Below are 17,494 nucleotides of genomic sequence, written 5' to 3'. Positions count from 1 at the left end.
GTCAATGACATGAAACTGTTAGAAATAGAAGTACTTTTAGGAACACGGGACTCTTAAAAGGAATGTTTGAAAATCCACAAAATTATATAATACTCCCCAGATCCAGACTCTTTTTGTCATGAGGAACTATGTCATTAACTTCTCAAGCAGATCATTGGGAACCTTGGATTTCAAGGACAATGGCAAGTACCTCAGCTAGTGAAAAGCAACTTACTGGAAAATCTCATTTATAATCAGATATGTTTTTATTAGGCTTTTATTCTGCTCTGCTGACATATGTTCCACTCAGAAAAATGGCAGTCTTTTAAAAAGCATCATTTCAACAGAACTGTTAAAATTACCCTCAAAAATAATTCCAAAGATTGGTTACATTCACTCACCGCTACATTGAAGATCTTTCTGGTTTGTGATTTATCTGCCAGGCACCTTTTGTTTGTAAAATGAGAAATCACCATTCCTGTGTATATTTTAATCAGGGAGTGTGTGTGTGTGAATTTAAATGTGTGTATCTTATACATGTTATCTATTCATCTGATGATTTGACCCTCCTTAGCCCATGGACATTTGGAAGCTTTCCTGTGCAAGTGAGAAGCCATCCTGCATCGCCCCTGCATTCTCAGCTCCAGACTTACCAGGCAGAGGTTGCAGGAAGCTTATCTGTGTGGGCAGGGAGGGCAGGTGCAGGAGGAATCCTGTTCCCTTGGTGTTCTTTCAATTTATTCATAGGTGAATCATACATGTGTAATTAGTTGCTAAAGGCATATTCTGGAAGGTTTATGGGCTTTGGGCACCAAAGCTTTGGAAAGGGGAATAAAAAGTACTATGCAGATGTCAACTCCTGTCATTCATTTTTTTAAGGTAGGGTCTTTCTGTGTAGTCCAGGCTGGCCTCAAATTGGTGATCCTCTTGCCTCTGCCTCTCAAAGGGTGGGATTGCAGCACATCCAGCATGAAGTTAATTTCAAAGTAAATGTTCTCCTTGTTCTAGATTAGCATTGATAACACAAGGGGCTAGCTAAGCCCATGAGTGAAATGACCTTTTCCAAGCTTTGTTTTGTTGATAGTTATAAATGAAGGAAACAGAAAACCTTAAATTACTCTAAATGTAGAACATGGCAGATTGGAGGTTCTAATATTCCTGTCCAACCACAATCAAAGTAGTTGTGAAAACTGAGATCTAGGCAGAGCTGGTTCCAGCTGCTCTGTGCATTGACTCTAGCCGTAACATTCCACCTGTGATAGTATTACTGTTTTCTTCCTTCCCCTGTGGGATCTATGTGCCTGTAGTCCTATGTTTAAGAATTGCTCATTTTCTATTTAGTTGTAATATCATGTGGATGAGTTTTAAAATGTGTGTGTTAGACAGGAACCAGTGGCGCATGCTTGTAATCTTAGCTATTTAGGAAATAGACTTCTAAGGATCTCATTTTGAGGCCAGTCCAGGCAGGAAGTCCAATCAGACTCTTATCTCCAGTTAACCAGCAAAAAGCCAGAAGTGGAAGTATGGTTCAAGTGTTAAGAGTACAAGCCTTGAGTGAAAAAAGCTAAGGGTTAATGATCAGGCTCAAGCCTGCCTTCAAGCCTTAGTAGCAGAACAAAGAAAAAAATGTGTCAGAAAAACTACCAAAATATTTAACCTATTAAAGGCCCATATAAAATGGAATCACACACATACAAATCTACTAAGTAAACACTCAGGAAATCTCAGCTAATTGTGGCAGCTGATTAGGCCATCTTTGCTGACTTACTTGCAGACAAATAGTACCAAACCTTTGTGACATCTCTTTGAAGTTGTAACGTTTGTGATTTTAGATGTCTCTCTCTGCCCATTCCAAGTGTCATCTTTTATGAAGCATATTTTATTAGGTTTCTGGCTGAATGATTTCTTTTTTATAAGGTATTTTAAATTATCAAAGCTCTTCCTGGTAGGTAATCTTTTTTGCCTTCCACAAGGACCTTAGCAGATGGGAAGGGTGAAATGCCTATCCTCATATTTCTGACAAGGAAACCAAGGCAGAGAGAGGTTAAGTAAGTGGGAGCTTCTCTTAGTCACGTGGCTGATCACTGACAGGGTATGTCTGATTCCTGCTTGAGCTGATAAAATTACTCTTTAATTATCAGGGACTGCAGGGACTAAGAAATAGGCACAGGAAATCAATTTCAGAAAATCATTCAACAGTAACCAAGTTTTCAGTGAGTTGGAAAACCAGACTAAATAATTAACTCCCCAGACTTGGGGTATGAAACCTAGACAATCTTATCAAGGATTTGTTTGTTTTCCTTTAAATCTTGTAAATCCTATCTTTATACACTGTGAGTGGCATAGAATCCCAAAGACACTTGAGCCATTAGAAATGGAAAGTTTCAAGATTGTTTCAAAAGAATCTCCACATTTCCATGGTTTTTTCCCCTCTCCTGGAGCACAGCAAGAATCCCTGTCCTTAGTAATGAGCCACAAATACTTCTCCAAAAGGCAGGGATCCACTCCCTGCCACTCTGGTCGTTTCCTCAACTCTATCATGACATTTGATTTGAGTAGTAGGAGCAGAAGAACCAGTGGGTAATCAGACTTCAGAGCCAGATGTAGGGACCACCTTACATGCTCTAGACCTCATTTTCTCCCAATCTTGAACTATACCACTAAAACCACAGATTCTACCCTGGAACCAGTCCTGCTGGGATTCAAGGTGGAACTGGGAAGAGCTATAGAAATCGCTAGCCTTGAGCGCACAACCTGGAATTACATGGAAGTCAACACCCCTTAGAGTAAACTGGCTGACAAGGATGGATGCTAGTGGAAAGTTCTGAGACACAGACTTTCTCAGATGGTCCCATCATCACTGGTCAACCTGGCTAACCATGGAGATGACCAACCTGGAATGTATCCTTCCAGTGGCTTCCAGTGGCTTCCCTCTTTTCCATTTCACTGTCCCAGTCTCTGCCTCTCCTCCTCAGGCATTCTTGCTTTATTTCCCAAACTAAACTAACTATATTTATGCCACAATCTCCAATTGTGACTTAGAAAAGAATATATCAAACCCAGGTTCATGTTAATTTTAAGCTGATTGAAGTATAGCTGAGAAAGTCAGTATTGCCACAAACTGTATCCTCAATCAACATATTCTTGATTCATTCCTTGGAAGGGAAAAATGGTGGTTGTAGGAAAGGCCCTCCTCACCCAAAGGATGTATGGTTTCAGTTTTGCCAATAATTAGTTACGTGACCAAAGCTACCCTATTTAACCAATGGAAACTCAGTACCTGATTTCTCAAAATAAAGGAGATGAATTAGATGGCATCATTTCTAAGATTCCTTCCAGCTCTGTGATTGTATGTGAAATAAAAGCATCTGGGTGACAGTGTGTAGAGTTACTTTCCCCTTCATTAACTTGAGGGATTGTTTTGGCTAAAAATATGGCAATACTTTAATGCAGCTTTAGACAGGCAAGTGAATCAGTCCCCTGAAGGTCTAGATTAGAGAATGAATAGCTATTCAGAACCTCAAAAAATAATACTGCTGGCAGAAAGAGAATAAGCCAGCTTCTATGAGAGTCAGCAAACATTAGCAGGGGCTGCAGCATTAAGATAAGAACAGAGTAATGAGAAACCGACTCGCCACCAACTTCCCTGTCTGCATCCCAGCGGTCACTCATCCCTAACAAGGTTTACTTGATAAATGGACTCCATGGGCTGAGATTTTTTTTTCTCCCTTTAAGAGGTGGTTGAAAACTTGGTTTGGGAAAATGCTTCTACTTTGAAAAAAACCCCACAAACACAAAATCCACCAGTGTCAGGGACAAGAAATAAAAACATTAAAGAATGCAGGCTTTCCAAAATCCCAGATCACGGAGGATCAGTCCAGAAAAAAAGAAGGTCATGATAGTTAATGGAACAAGAAAGCCACAAAACATGCAAAATAAATACATCTATAAAGCAAGTGAGAGAGTTGATGTCATCCCTTGTAAGATATTTGAGATAAGTATTATCTCCATTCTACACATGGAGAAAAGAGGCTCAGAAGGGAAGTAATTTAATGACATACAGCTAGTTAACAGTAGAGCTGGGATTCTTATCTTTTTAAGGATGTATATTTATGTTAATTAAAATTTATATTTATCAAAATACTACATGGACATACTAACAAACCCAACAACAGCACTAAAAAGACATATAATGAAGTGTAGCTATTTTCTACCTTTCTGCTTTTTGTTCTTTGCATTTCCCAATGCTCTCATGTTGTGTTTCTAATTGTGATTATTTCTCTTAAGTGGTGTGTACTCATATTTGCTAAGCAGCCACTCACTCTACCACTTCTCTAGGATTATTTTTAAGGCATTCTATTATTGCCTCTTGTAGGATAATACATAGACAGACCTGGTTGAAGTAGATAAAGCCTGTAAAGGAGAAATGAAATACAAGAATATATGGGGCAGATTATGGATGACTCTGAAAATCGAACCAAACTTAAAGCTTTCTTAGGAGGCAATGAAGGAAATAAGTGATGGAAATAAGAGATGCAAGCCTACAATGACACGAGCTTGAAGTGAAGTATTTCTGAGTATTTCCTATATACAGCTAATTGTAATGCAGGTCAAGATAATATAGAAGTCAGTCATGAGATACAAGAAGAGAGAAGAAAGTGGGTTCAAATCGCAGGGAAGGATGACAGAGAAAGACAATGAATGGAATGTTGGGGAGGCAAAGAAATAAAATGTGACAATGAAAAGTCTGCAAACCTTTTTACCTGTCACATGAAGATAGAAAAGCATCAAATCATTTGTGATCATTGACAGTACAGTTTTGATAGATTGTGTAGATGCACTGTGCTCTTTGAGTGTCACAAATATAGAAGTGATGTACACTATTTGTTTAAAAATAGTAAAATAAAAGCAAGTTGAGAAACAAAAATCTGCTATGGATCAAGTGAGATAATTGAAAATTTGGTCTTTAAGGTAAGAGAGGATGAAGCATATCACTGGAAGAAGACTGTTCCAGGCTGTCAAAAGAGGAATTATCTGATTGAGTCAGTCCTCACAGGGAATGAGAAAGATGTGATTTTCTGCCCAGAGAAAGGCCTAAGCTGTGGAAAAAAGGGAAGACAGCTCTTCTAAGAAAGAAAAAAGAGGAGAAACCAAGAACTTGACTTTCTGGTCAGCCTTCCATCAATTAATATGTTTATAATCATGGTCATCAACATCATTATCATCAATGTTCTTATAGATTGGTTCAGAAATAGGAGCCTAAAATAGCAGTGATAGGCAGTTTTCAAAATAAAATTATAAAATTATCATCCTTGCATTTCTGACTCAAGAGTTCCACATAAGGCTCATTAAAAAAAATAGAAATCTTGCCATGGTAACCATGGATCTTTTGGCTTATACATACTAACTTAATGAACTTCATTTAGTTAGAGAAGAAGCATTAAAAATATAGCCCTTTTTACACATTGATATCAATGATAAAAGAACAGGCGGCCCACAACATGGACCTAAAAATTAACTATAAGCTGAAACTTCAGATATCCATTTGTCAAATAGATCAAATGCCAATACCTACTCAAAGTACAGAGTGAGGTCTGTTGCTAATATTGACTGCTTCAAAAGCTGCATAAGGTCACTGTATTCCTTGGAGGACAAATTAGCAAAGATGTTATGACCCTGTAATGAGAAAGTAAAAAGTCACCAAACACATCATTAAGTCTCTGGGTTTTGTTTACATGTTTTTCCTATATTAAAAAAATATCTGGGAACATAATAAAATCATTTTTAAAGCTTAATAAAAAATTAAAATACAAACATTCCCTGGCAAGTACTGCAAGGCCAGGAAGTGAATCATTTTTGAGGAGGTCCACGGAGGCATCCTTGATCACGTGTTCAGAGTGGAAGGGAAAACCTTTGGAAACATTTGAATTTTTCATATTAGGGATATGTTTGTGTCAATAACTCTACTTCACTACTAATTTCCTAGGGAAGTACATGAAAGAGACGCAGGCAAAACATTTGGGAACTGTTTGACCCTACCATGAATATTCCACTACTAAAGAGTTAGCTGGCATTCTAGAAATGCTTGCTGTGACAATAAGATACACTGATGAGGTAAAAAGGCCAATAGACCAATGGTTCTTAGTGATTATAAGGAGTTTTTGTGCTCTCTGTCTCTGTCTCTCTATCTCTGTCTCTCTGCCCCCCCCCCCCCCTCTCTCTCTCTCTCTCTCTCTCTCTCTCTCTCTCTCTCTCTCTCTATATATATATATATATATAAATATATATATTTTTTTGTCAGTCGTAGGGCCTGAGCTCTGGGCCTGGGCACTGTCCCTCAGCTCTTCAGCTCAAGGCTAGCATTCTACCACTTGAGCTACAGCACCACTTCTGGCTTTTTCTGCTTAGGTGGTGCTGAGGAATCAAACCCAGGGCCTCATGCATGCAAGGCAAGCACTCTACTGCTGAGCCACTTTCCCAGCCCTGTCTAGAGCTATTTTTTGATGGTCACAACATGTTGTGATCTGCTGACATTTAAAGAGAGAAGCCATGTATGCCCAGGAATCCTACAATGCTCGTGAAACTCTGTACAGCAAAGATCTACTTGGCCTAACATTACAGGACTGCTGAAGGAAAGAAAGCTTGCATATACTACTAAAATGCACTTTAAGGAAGGCAATTCTGGATTAAATTCAGTACAAGCAAATGATTTCTGAACAGCTTTGCTTTTCATGCAACTGGACTCTAGAGGTAACATTTATCTAAGAAAAGTTGCAATTACAGCTTTATCACCATACTTTGGGAAAGCTTTCTTGCTTTCATCAAAGTTTGTTAAAGCAACACTCTAGTCAAGTGAAAATTCCTTTGTAATGTGACCAAAATGCTACTTAATTTATTAGTAAAACCAGGACTCATCATGCTTTGTGCTTTTAACTGGGGAACTTTTCAGGTTTTCTTAGCATGAAATATGAACTCATAAGCTTGTGGTCTGGGAACTGGACCAATTTTAACCAGAACTGAGAGCCAGAAGATGGTAGAGAAAGGGCAAATGACTGAGAATAAACTATTCTCCAATGAGAGGTAAATTAATCCTTTCAGGGACCAAGACTATCAATTAGTAAATTACTTCTTACTAGGCATCAGATGATAATCTGCTCCCTTGAGTTAATTTATCTTATTGGGTGAACCCCCCACTCTTTAAAGACTAGAGTATATTGGTTCTACCTGGGACCAAATCCAACATTAATAATAATTTTCAAATGAACTCTTCTAGACCCTTTATTCACCCAGTAAGAGAAAGACAAATAACTAAGGGAGTGCTGTACCATATTTCTGCCTAGATTTTTTTCTGCCTGGGTGAGCATCAATCCATGGATCAGCCATAAGCAGATATTCCAGAGCCTGGGAAAAGTGTCTGAAGGGTATGGAAAAATAATCACCTGATCCAACCATATACCCAGTATCACCTATTGAAAGAAATATAGTATTGAGGCTTAAGTTAAAAGCTTTTGGGCAAAGGAAAAACTAATGTGAACTTGAGAATTCTGATTATTTTACAAAGATGTGAAGTGTGTGTGTGTGTGTGTGTGTGTGTGTGTGTATGTGTGTGTGTGTGTGTGTGTGTGTGTGTGTGTGTGTGTGTGTGTGTGTGTGTTTGTTCTGGGGCTTAAATTTAGGGTCTTAAACTCTCATTCAGCTTACTTGCTCCTGACTGGTGCTCTACCAATTGCACCATACCTCCAGTGTAATGGTTTGCTGGTTAATTGGAGATGAAATCTCATGGACTTTTTTTTTTGTCCTGGCTGTCTTTGAACTGGGATTCTTCAGATCTCAGCTTCATGAGTAGCTGGGATTACAGGTGTGCAAAGGTGTGCATTTTGCTACCTTGACAAGACATAAAGCAACTAAAACCATTTCCAGATAACACAATAACAAAACTCAAAGCTCATTAGATCTGCTTTAATTTTTTTTTTTTTTGTCAGTTGTGGGGCCTGAACTCTGGGCCCTGGGCCTGGGAAATGTCCCTCAACTAGCGCTCTACTACTTGAGCCACAGCGCCACTTCCTGCTTTTTCTGTTTATGTGGTGCTGAGGATTCGAACCCAGGGCCTCATGCATGCAAGGCAAGCACTCTACCACTAAGCCACCTTCCCAGCCCCAGCTTTACTTTTGAAAAGGATTAATTTACATCAGGGCATAATTTATATTAAAATTGTCTTTGTACAGTTTCTCAAGGTTTAGTCACAAAGTAGAGTTGAGATGCCTGGAAATTCTGCTTTTTATCTTTTGTTCAGTGATATGGTATGTGTAGAGTTGATGAAAAGGAAAAAGAGAATGAGGAGGGAGAAAGGTCTGCAGTGACCTCCCTCTAGCCATCCACCTTCTCTGCATCTGTGAGTCATTTGAAAGGGGGACGGGAGATAACCCCTGCCTTTCTGCCTTTCTGATGGACAGGTCAGCAGGGATCAGGGAGAAATGTCCACAGAGTGTTGAACGTGACAGATGAACAGTGCCTGGTTCCATTATTACTGTTCAGTGTTGCTCAGAAGAACCCCGTGTGAAGGGCAGCCAATGTGTTATATTTATATGAACACAAATTCTGTGGGGGCCAAGGTTGTTTTCTCCAGGAGACTTGGCATCCTGTTTAAAATCCCTGGCTTTCTGGGGTCAGAGTGGAACGTCATCTTATTTTCCTTTACAGAGGAAACAGTATGAACAAAAATGCCTCCCATGGCTCCCTCCCTCTTCCTCAGCGTTCTGCTACAACATGGCATTCACAGGAAAATTACACAGTCACAGATGTGAGGATGCCAGCCAGTTCCTGAGCACCTATCCCTGATGCTTCATTCCCAGTGGAGAATACATCACGCTGGCATGGGCACATGTGCCCTGCTCCAGTTGCATTCAGGAGAGCAGTGACTCTCCTTTATGGGGTCGAAGGTTTTTGTGATAGTGCACAAGACAAGCTTTTGCAAGATAGGCTGGAGGAAAAAAAATCCTCCATATTTAATGATGCTATTCCAGCGAAGCAGGACCTTAATGATGATAATAATAATAATTAATGGCACAGCTAGAGAACTGACAAATAATGGGGAACAGATGATCCCTTCTTGCCCTCACAAAAATGAGTCTGTACGCCTGCAGAAAATTAAACAGATCTTTCCCTGGCAAGTTAAAACTCAGATGCCTCAGCCAGAGTCAGCTCATGGTTTCTGTTTTTCTCTGTGGAAAGCACAATGTATAAAAATTCCAACTACTTCTAACTCCTGCCTTGCCACAGGAAGCAAAATAGGGCATATTGCATTAGCCCTGGGCCTTAAGTTTAGTTGCAATTCCCACTTTTAAACTGATCTTACCATCAATTTTAATTTCCTTTATCTTTTTATAGATTTCTTGATTATGCTATTAAAGTACTACTTCGCTTGCCTGGTTTTTGCTTATAATGTGTGTGTGTGTGTGTGTGTGTGTGTGTGTGTGTGTGTGTGTGTGTGTGTGTGTGTGTGTGTGTGTGTGTGTGTGTGTGTGTGTGTGTGTGTGTGTGTATGCGCACTGTTGTTGGGGCTTGAACTTGGGGCCTGGGTGCTGTCATTGAGCTCTTTTGCTTAAGGCTGGTGCTCTACTTCTGTGTATTTTGAATGTCTAATTGGAATCTCATGAACTTTCCTGTCTGGGCTAGCTTCCAACTTCAATTCTCAGATCTTATCTTCCTGCTAGGATTGCAGGTGTGAGCTACTAGCACCTAGCTCTACCTCTACCATCTTTTAAATGGCTTTTGCTTTTACAAAATGGGATTGTTAGGCTACTCAGTACTTGGATCAACTCATTCCCTTCGTGGGCTTCTACATCCAGTAAGGAAGGCAAGATGGTTTGCAGTTAGGCAGCTATACCTGTTACTTATAAGTGACTATGTAAAGCTTAAGAGTGAAACTAAAAGCATCAGCTCAGGAAGAACCTGGACAGGATCCTTGATCAGGCAAGTCAAAGAATCAAGTGAGTCACCAAAGTCCAAAAGATTGACTTAAACACTAGTTCCCCATGACTCTGTGGAGACTATGAGGAAAGAGAGGTTAAGAATCCTAAGTCTGCTCTTCTGTTACTGGGAGAAGTGGAGCAAGTCATACCTCACTTTGAAGGATCATCACAGCATGGTTGAAATGGTGATGCTCTAAGGTAGCCGAGGTCCCATAGAGCTGGGCCAGCGCAGAGCCACTCCTGGAAGAGGACAGAAGGTGAGGTGACCATCGCCCACACCTGTTCTTTGGATTAAGCTGCTTTTCCTGCTTTTGGAGACCACCACACCAAGTACATTCTCAGGTGACTGCTTGTCTAGTTCATTCATCTCATAAGCAAATATTCCAGAAACTTTCTATATGTAAAGCTGGATGCTGTATGATTAATAAGACACAGTCACTGCCCTTCATAAAACTAGCAAGAGAGACATGATCAGAAGAAAGGATAATGCATGCAACAATACCACAGATACAAATGTATTATAGAATAGCATTTTGGGTCCAACTTAGGTGCTGTGAGGAGACACAACATCAAGCTCTGGGAACAGTGTAGGCCTCAGGAGATTTTGAGTGCCCCCAGCAGCTCTCCTACATCAAATGTGCTTGATTGTCCATAGGAAAAGACCTTGGGAATGTTCTACAGTGTCAACAAGTGAAGCTGACAACCTTCTGTGGTCTCTGTTATCTCCAAGATACCAATGTGAGTTTCTTGGATTTGGATTCACCCTAGCCATTCCTCTGTTGGTAGTTCTGGACACTAACTTGGCCTATTTAAGCCTCAGTTTCTTAGCCTCTAATATTATGATCCTATCGTCTACTCATTTGTTGTTCATGAGACCACAATAAAATATTTGAAAGTGCTTGTCACAGTGCCTGACATGGAGTAGAATATAGTCTATTTTAATTACAAATAAGTTATCTATATATGCATTTATATACATGTATGTGGATATTTCCATTTTAAATCAATAAAGTTTTAATACTTGAAGGGATTATTTTGAGTTATATGTAAATTTCACTTTTAAAGAACAACCTACCAAACAATAACATCAGTAAAATGATCAAAAGCATTCATTTTTACAACTATCTTTTTGGAATAGTAGTTGAGCATCTTAGGAGTCAAGAGGCAGCACACTGAGGAGAAGTGTATTAAAAAGAAAAGTGAGTGTAAAAAAATTATCTTCAGGTATGTCCTTCTTTGGACAGACACCAAACCTCAGAGCATAAAATAAAATGTCCCTCCACAATTTCCCTATATGCATACATGTATATTCTTTGAGAAAAAGACTTAATGGCAGTTGGTGCAGGTATGGCTTTGAAAAGGAAACTTTGAAAAGGAAAACTATGAAAGGTAATTAGGAAATTGAGAATTGTGGGGAGTTGGTGAAGAATGGGATTAGGCTGTCATGGCAGATTAATGTGCCCCAGTATTTCACTTCTGGGACCTGGCCGAAAGCGACAAGATGGGTTTTTTCCCCCCAAGAAATGAGTATAAGAGATTATGCTAGAAATGAATAGAAGAAGTCTCCTAGGAGAATATACTACAAAGCTGCTCGGTACTGATATTTAATCATCAGGGGCAGCTGTAATAGAGAGGGGGATGAGAGGGAAATGCTGTCCCTGGAGAAAACAGGGGAGAGGTGTGGACAGCAATTTCAGAGTGCCGTGGTACTGCTGCCTTCTCTACCCATTGATCATTCATTGCACGCACTCTAATACTTAAAAATTAGGAATAAAATATGAAAATGCAAAGGTTCACTTATCAGAAAGGCTAAGAGTATAAATCAAATTGTGCTCTAACTAAAGTCATACTTTTTTATTATAGAGGCATTTTGCATTTTATATAGCAATTTGTCCCTTGCTAAATGTCTCCTGTTTTTTAATAGCCTTATATATGAAAAAAGGTAGCATATGCTTTGCTACATAATAATTGGAGCATTTAAATTCCATTTCCAAATCTTTGGAAAGGCTGTGAAGAGTTCAAGAGAAGAGAATTAGACTCTGATCACTTTAAGAGAAGAGACTGTTTACTGTATTTTCTTATTTCTCCCACCATACTTAACACAAGGATAGGACGTAGAAATCACTGGGAATAAAAAAGGATAACACATACAGCTTTCTTCCTAGGGATGATTTAAACTCTAGTAAACCCAATGGATAAATATTATTCTGATCAATAAAAAGTTCCTACATCAGGGTATAAAAAAATCTCTTTCAACATATACTGTCAAAGGTAATTTTAAGTGAGATTTGGTGGTCAGAAGTGACTCCCTTAGGTTGGGCTGGTGGACAGAGCTGATGGCAAGTTAGGCATCTCTAAGTATATCTACAGTCTTGAAACAGGCGGATTTGATCCTATGACATGCCAAGAAAAAAGAATTCTAGTATTTGTGACTTAATATTTAATTTGCATGAATATCATTCATTTTGGAATCACAGTTTCCAGTTTTGTAAAATTAAAGCATTTTGAAATATGACAAGGTTTAGTTCAGTTCTATAATTTTTATGACTCTATGCCTTGAGTTTCTGAATGTCAAAATATATCTTAATTTTGTAGAGCTCACGTATCGGGCAAGACGGCCAGTAAGCTGTAAGCTCAAAGGCCCAAAATAGAAGTCATAGTGTCATGGAAGAAAACAATGCAGTGGTTTAGGAATGGCTTTCAGAATAGTCTTGGGTCCAAATCTGCTCTGCAGCATTCTGAATAGATGAATTGGGGCACATAACTTACCTTCCTGAGGCTTCTGTAATAATGGAGAGCAAAGTATCTACAAACATATTGGGAAGGGCTTGAGACATAGTAAACAACAAATAAATTATAATTCTCATTGTTTATGGACTTCTAGTTGCATAAAACCAAAAATAAAGTACAAGATTAACAAAAAAAATTAGTTTAAATGATTCCAGGTACTCTGAGGAAACTCAAGTGCCTTAAGTTTGACTGAGTCTCCTAAGCAATAGGAACAGTAATGGAAAAAGCCAGGGACTGTTTTGTTTTTTTTTGTCTCTCTTTTAGTTGAACAGCCTTTCTTTGTGGCTTCTCTCTGAAAATCAACTTCCTTCTTTTCTCCTTTCTGCAGAATTATCTTCTTATTCCTTCCAACCCCTTGGGATATTCTGTTTATAGCAAAATGGCAGCCTCAGCTCACAAGTCTTTGTAGACCTGTAGCTTAGATCCCTATTCAGGATCATGGTAACAAACTTCAAAATTCTAGGGGGATAACATCCAATTGGATTAAATTTGATTGGGTATATACTCTTGATTCAAACCACTGAGAGCTCAGCCAGCAAGAAGAATGGCCACTTTCAGTGTGTTGCAATAGGCTTTCTTGCTGAGGAGAGGTCATGGATATCAGAGCACAATTTTTGTGAATTTCAAAGAATGCTCAAGGCTCTTACTCTCAGTTTACAGGCAGAATTTAACACGTTTATCTCTTCTTTATTTATAAGTGGTAGAAGGGTAGGGGGCTGAAAAGAGGGCACAAAAAGAGATATACTAGATTTCTGGTGGGGCCATTCACTGGGATACCATTGGCCTGGGAGAGAGAAAAATCCTTTAAAAAATAGTGAAGGGCTGGGAAGTTTGCTCAGTGGTAGAGTGCTTGCCTTGCATGCATGAGTCCCTGGGTTCAGTTCCTCAGCACCACATAAGCAGAAAAAGCTGGAAGTGGCGCTGTGGCTCAAGTAGTGAGCACTAGCCTTGAGCTGAAGAGCTGAGGGACAGTGCCTAGGCCCAGAGTTCAGGCCCCATGACCGACAAAAAAGGAAAAAAAATAGTGAAACACATAAGAACTTAAAACAAGCAACTATTAAATCCTTTAACGAAAGTGTGGGTAGTTTATTTGATGAGTTCTAGGTGTTTGCTACACAGTAGAAAACCTGTGTTTATCAAAGCTATGCTTTATCATAGTCTATGAAAGAGCGTATGCTTTTCTTAAAGCAATAAACTATTGAAAAGTTATATTTGAATAAGATAAAATCCTACAATTCATCATTTATCAAAAATTAATCATATGCTAATTGAAAAGGCAGTACCAGGGCATTATATGGGCATAAGAGTTATCAAAGAGAGATCCTCAGGGATTTAAACCCCAAATTGATACTTTTGGAGTACTTCTGATGATCAAAGGTAAAGGATGGCATTGAAGGTAAAAGAAATAGCATATTTGGTATCAAAGAGATGTCAGTTAGCAGGACCCCCGTTGATAACTTTCAGATGTCTTATGTCTGGAAAATGGATGCTTGGGTGGAGTAGGCTGGAGGCTGAGTGGGTGCTGGGCCAGAGAAACAATGCTTGATAAGAAATGTACTCGTTACCTTGCTCATGTAACTGTAACCCCTCTGCACAGTATTTTCACAATAAAAACTTATTAAAAATAAAACAAAAAATCAAACAAACAAACAACAATAACAACAAAAGAATCCCCTTAGAGGGATAAGCTAAGGAGTGTGAACATTATCCTAAAAGTCACAGAAGGCCAATGGGTGGCTTTTAAGATGAGGAATGACCTGATCACTTCTGTGTATCAGAATATCCTAGTGTTCAAAGCCACTGGGAGAAAAGTCAGGATGTTTTTCACAATAATCTAAGATAGCTGCAAAAGAAGCAGCAGTTTCTGCAAGAGGGCAAAGGAAGGGAGACACTTTAAGGAGTTCCAAGAAGGAAGTCTGAGTGACTTATGACTTGTAGATTTCTGGTAGGGCTGTTCATTAAGATACAGAGTAAGAGAGAGAGGTCTTCCCACCATGCATAGTGGGAAGATTGAGAGTGAGCTGACTGGAACTTCAAGTAGGAGGTACTTCTCAAACAGCTGAAAGGAACGCCTGGAGATAAGCTGTGGGTGATGGTTCGGTTATGGACTTGAGATCCACCAGCAGATGGACAGAGGCCCACACAAAGGCTGATGGAACATGAAAACAAAAGAGAAATGAGAGGAAGCATCCACCAGTGAAAGGCAGGTAGGAGGAGATGCCTTGGAGCACACCGGGAAGAATAATATAATGATAGATGAAAATCCTTTGTGTGTGAGATAAAGAGTTTCAGGAAGGAGACACTAATGGTCAAGAAAGGGCAGCTTTGGGCAAAGGGGAATTGCTGGTTTCTCTGGTCAGATGAAACTGGAAGCCCTCAGACAGGAGTACAATTGGAGGCAGCAAAGACAATGGACACAGATGTCTTTCCAATAAGTCTGACTGAGAAGGAAAGAATAGAGCAGTAGCTACCGAGGGAAGTGGTGATTAAAGTGTTTTTTTTTTTTTAATGGGGACAAGGGACAATTGTTCATATTAATAGGATGCAGGAGAAAATGGCTGAGAGATATGAGGAAGGAAGAAGGAGGTGAGGGTTCCAGATGAGAGAGAAGAAAGGGATCCAAAGCAGAGGTAGAGGAATTTGCCTCCCTAAGATAGGAGGCAAAGATGGGGATGGATAGAAAAGTTTGTAGAGGTCAGGGGAGGAAATTGCGGGAATTCTCTTCGATGGCCTCTGTTTTCTCTGTGAAGCAAGAGGCCAGGTGGTCTGCTGAGTGGTGTCGGGAGAGGTGGCAGAGCAGGAAGTGGGTTGGGAAGAGCATGCTTGTCCTATAACACTACTAATAATGAGGGGGACAGAGCTGGCAAGGGACACAGGAAGATTAGTAGGGAACAGCACACCCAGCCAAGTTCGGAGAGTATATATCTGAACTGTCTCAAACTCTCACAACTGTCACACTTTTTCCTAAATGTTCTAAGTCTAGGCAGAATAGATGCTAGGGCTGAGGTTTACAGAAGGGATGTCATAGAAATGAAAGAGTCAAGAAATTGTAGAAGAGATGGTAGAAGTCATGGGCCACAGATTGCAGGGGGATAAAGACCTCAAAATTAATTTGCTCTTGGTAGATCAGGAACAAATGCAAGAGCCCAGGACTCCAAGCCTCATTGGGAGGTTTAGGGAACAAAAGGAATGATAAGGAGATTGTTAGTGTTTCAATTAACATAGGTTGGTGACCTGGAGGTTCTGATTTCAGTCGTATGAAAGTTAATCTCACTTCCCTATAGAAGCTTCCCCTAGCTCCTCTTCACCCCAAATTGTTTCTCTCAGTCTTCTGATCTCCTGCATCATTTTATTTGCAGATAAATAGTACAAAGAACATTTAAAACCCCTAGCTCAGATTTCTATCACCTCTTAGGTTCTGTAGCGTTGGCCATTGTATAGACCACCACTATATAGTAGCTATCCTGACCAGTAGTTTGCTTAGGGACAGGTTATTCTATCCTTGCACATTATGCGCAGGGAAAATAGTTGCCTACACATGTCTGTATTTATGCAGTGCCTTTGTCTTCATGTAAATAGGCATGAGAAGAGCAAAGACTATTCTATTGTATGTGGCTTTACTTTGTTACAGTTTATATAACAACCACCATCAAAGAAATCCTTGGAGCAATTTTGTTGGAAATAGAGGAATATTTTGCTTCATAAAATTTCCTAAGACCCTTTTCATTTAATAGTCTCAGAACTAGACTTGGGAGTAGCAGGTCTATGTACTTTGTCACACCATGTAGGCAAATATTCTGAGAGGGAAAATGTAGGCCCCTTAAAACTGGAGCTTCTTAACTGACTGAGGTCAACAGAGACAGACCAAATCAACAAGCATGACATGAAGGGCAAATTTGCAATTAAAAGAAGAATGGGGAATTATAAAGATGGATGGGCCCCATGACATGCACGCCCAAGTCTGCATGGCCTTGGCCTCAAATGCCAGAAATTAATGCTTTACTCTTTAGCAATCGTCACCTTTGGCTCTGAGCAGAAAGGCAAATGCATTAAAATAACAACAAACAGAAGACTTACTTAGCTTGGAAGGCATTGTTGGTTCCCCTGTGGTCAAGGTCATGACACAGGCATCCCACAATCACGGCTAAAATTTCCACCTCAGTCAGGATCTCTTGAAACCCAGCCGTCTGGGAAGAAGGAGAAAATGGCAACAGTCACTACTGGGAGCAGGGAGGATAGATAAGGTTAGCAGGCTGTTGTTTTCATACCCACATCATTTGAGGAAATGATTAACTGCCACCTTCTTAGATGACAGTAAGTTGAGTGGTCAGTTGCACAGCCTATGGTCCCCACAGTGATAAATTAGTTTGCTGTCACAATGGCCCATGCTACCACACCAGCATGATGTTCCTCTTTGGAGAATGGACTTTACTATCTAGATAACAGAGATAGCTTGGTAAAGGCCCAAAGCAAAGTATACTTTGCTGTTGTACATTTTGATGGCGAGCTTCTGGTTTGATGGTAGGGTGATAAAAAGGCAAATTTCAAACTGACACTGCCCCTACCAGATGCCACTCAAATGAGTGGTATTAAAAGGAACAACTTGGAAGTAAGCAAACTGGTTCATGATCTCATTCTAGACGTTATCTTGCAACACATTAATTCATGTTACATTGTGAGCTGATTAAATTCATACAGGTAGTAAGATGGAAACAGAGTTTAGCAGAGCATTAGGCAACCCAGATTGAGGGAAG

At 39.7% G+C, this 17,494-nt stretch overlaps 1 protein-coding gene across 1 annotated transcript in view; it reads right to left on the bottom strand.

The window, feature by feature from the left end:
* Positions 1-17,494, bottom strand: part of Pde11a (phosphodiesterase 11A) — a 352,033-nt gene that overhangs the window by 57,836 nt on the left and 276,703 nt on the right. The window contains exons 13-15 of the mRNA XM_070020261.1: positions 16,818-16,927; positions 10,100-10,190; positions 5,555-5,655 (exon numbers count right to left, since the gene is read on the bottom strand). Coding sequence (XP_069876362.1) covers positions 5,555-5,655; positions 10,100-10,190; positions 16,818-16,927 — 302 coding nt within the window. The remainder of the gene's footprint in view (positions 1-5,554; positions 5,656-10,099; positions 10,191-16,817; positions 16,928-17,494) is intronic.

This window comes from Dipodomys merriami, unplaced genomic scaffold, assembly GCF_024711535.1.
Source record: "Dipodomys merriami isolate MVZ:Mamm:240054 unplaced genomic scaffold, mDipMer1.0.p SCAF_1, whole genome shotgun sequence".
Taxonomy (NCBI): Eukaryota; Metazoa; Chordata; class Mammalia; order Rodentia; family Heteromyidae; genus Dipodomys; species Dipodomys merriami.
This window is presented reverse-complemented; position numbering and strand designations above follow the sequence as displayed.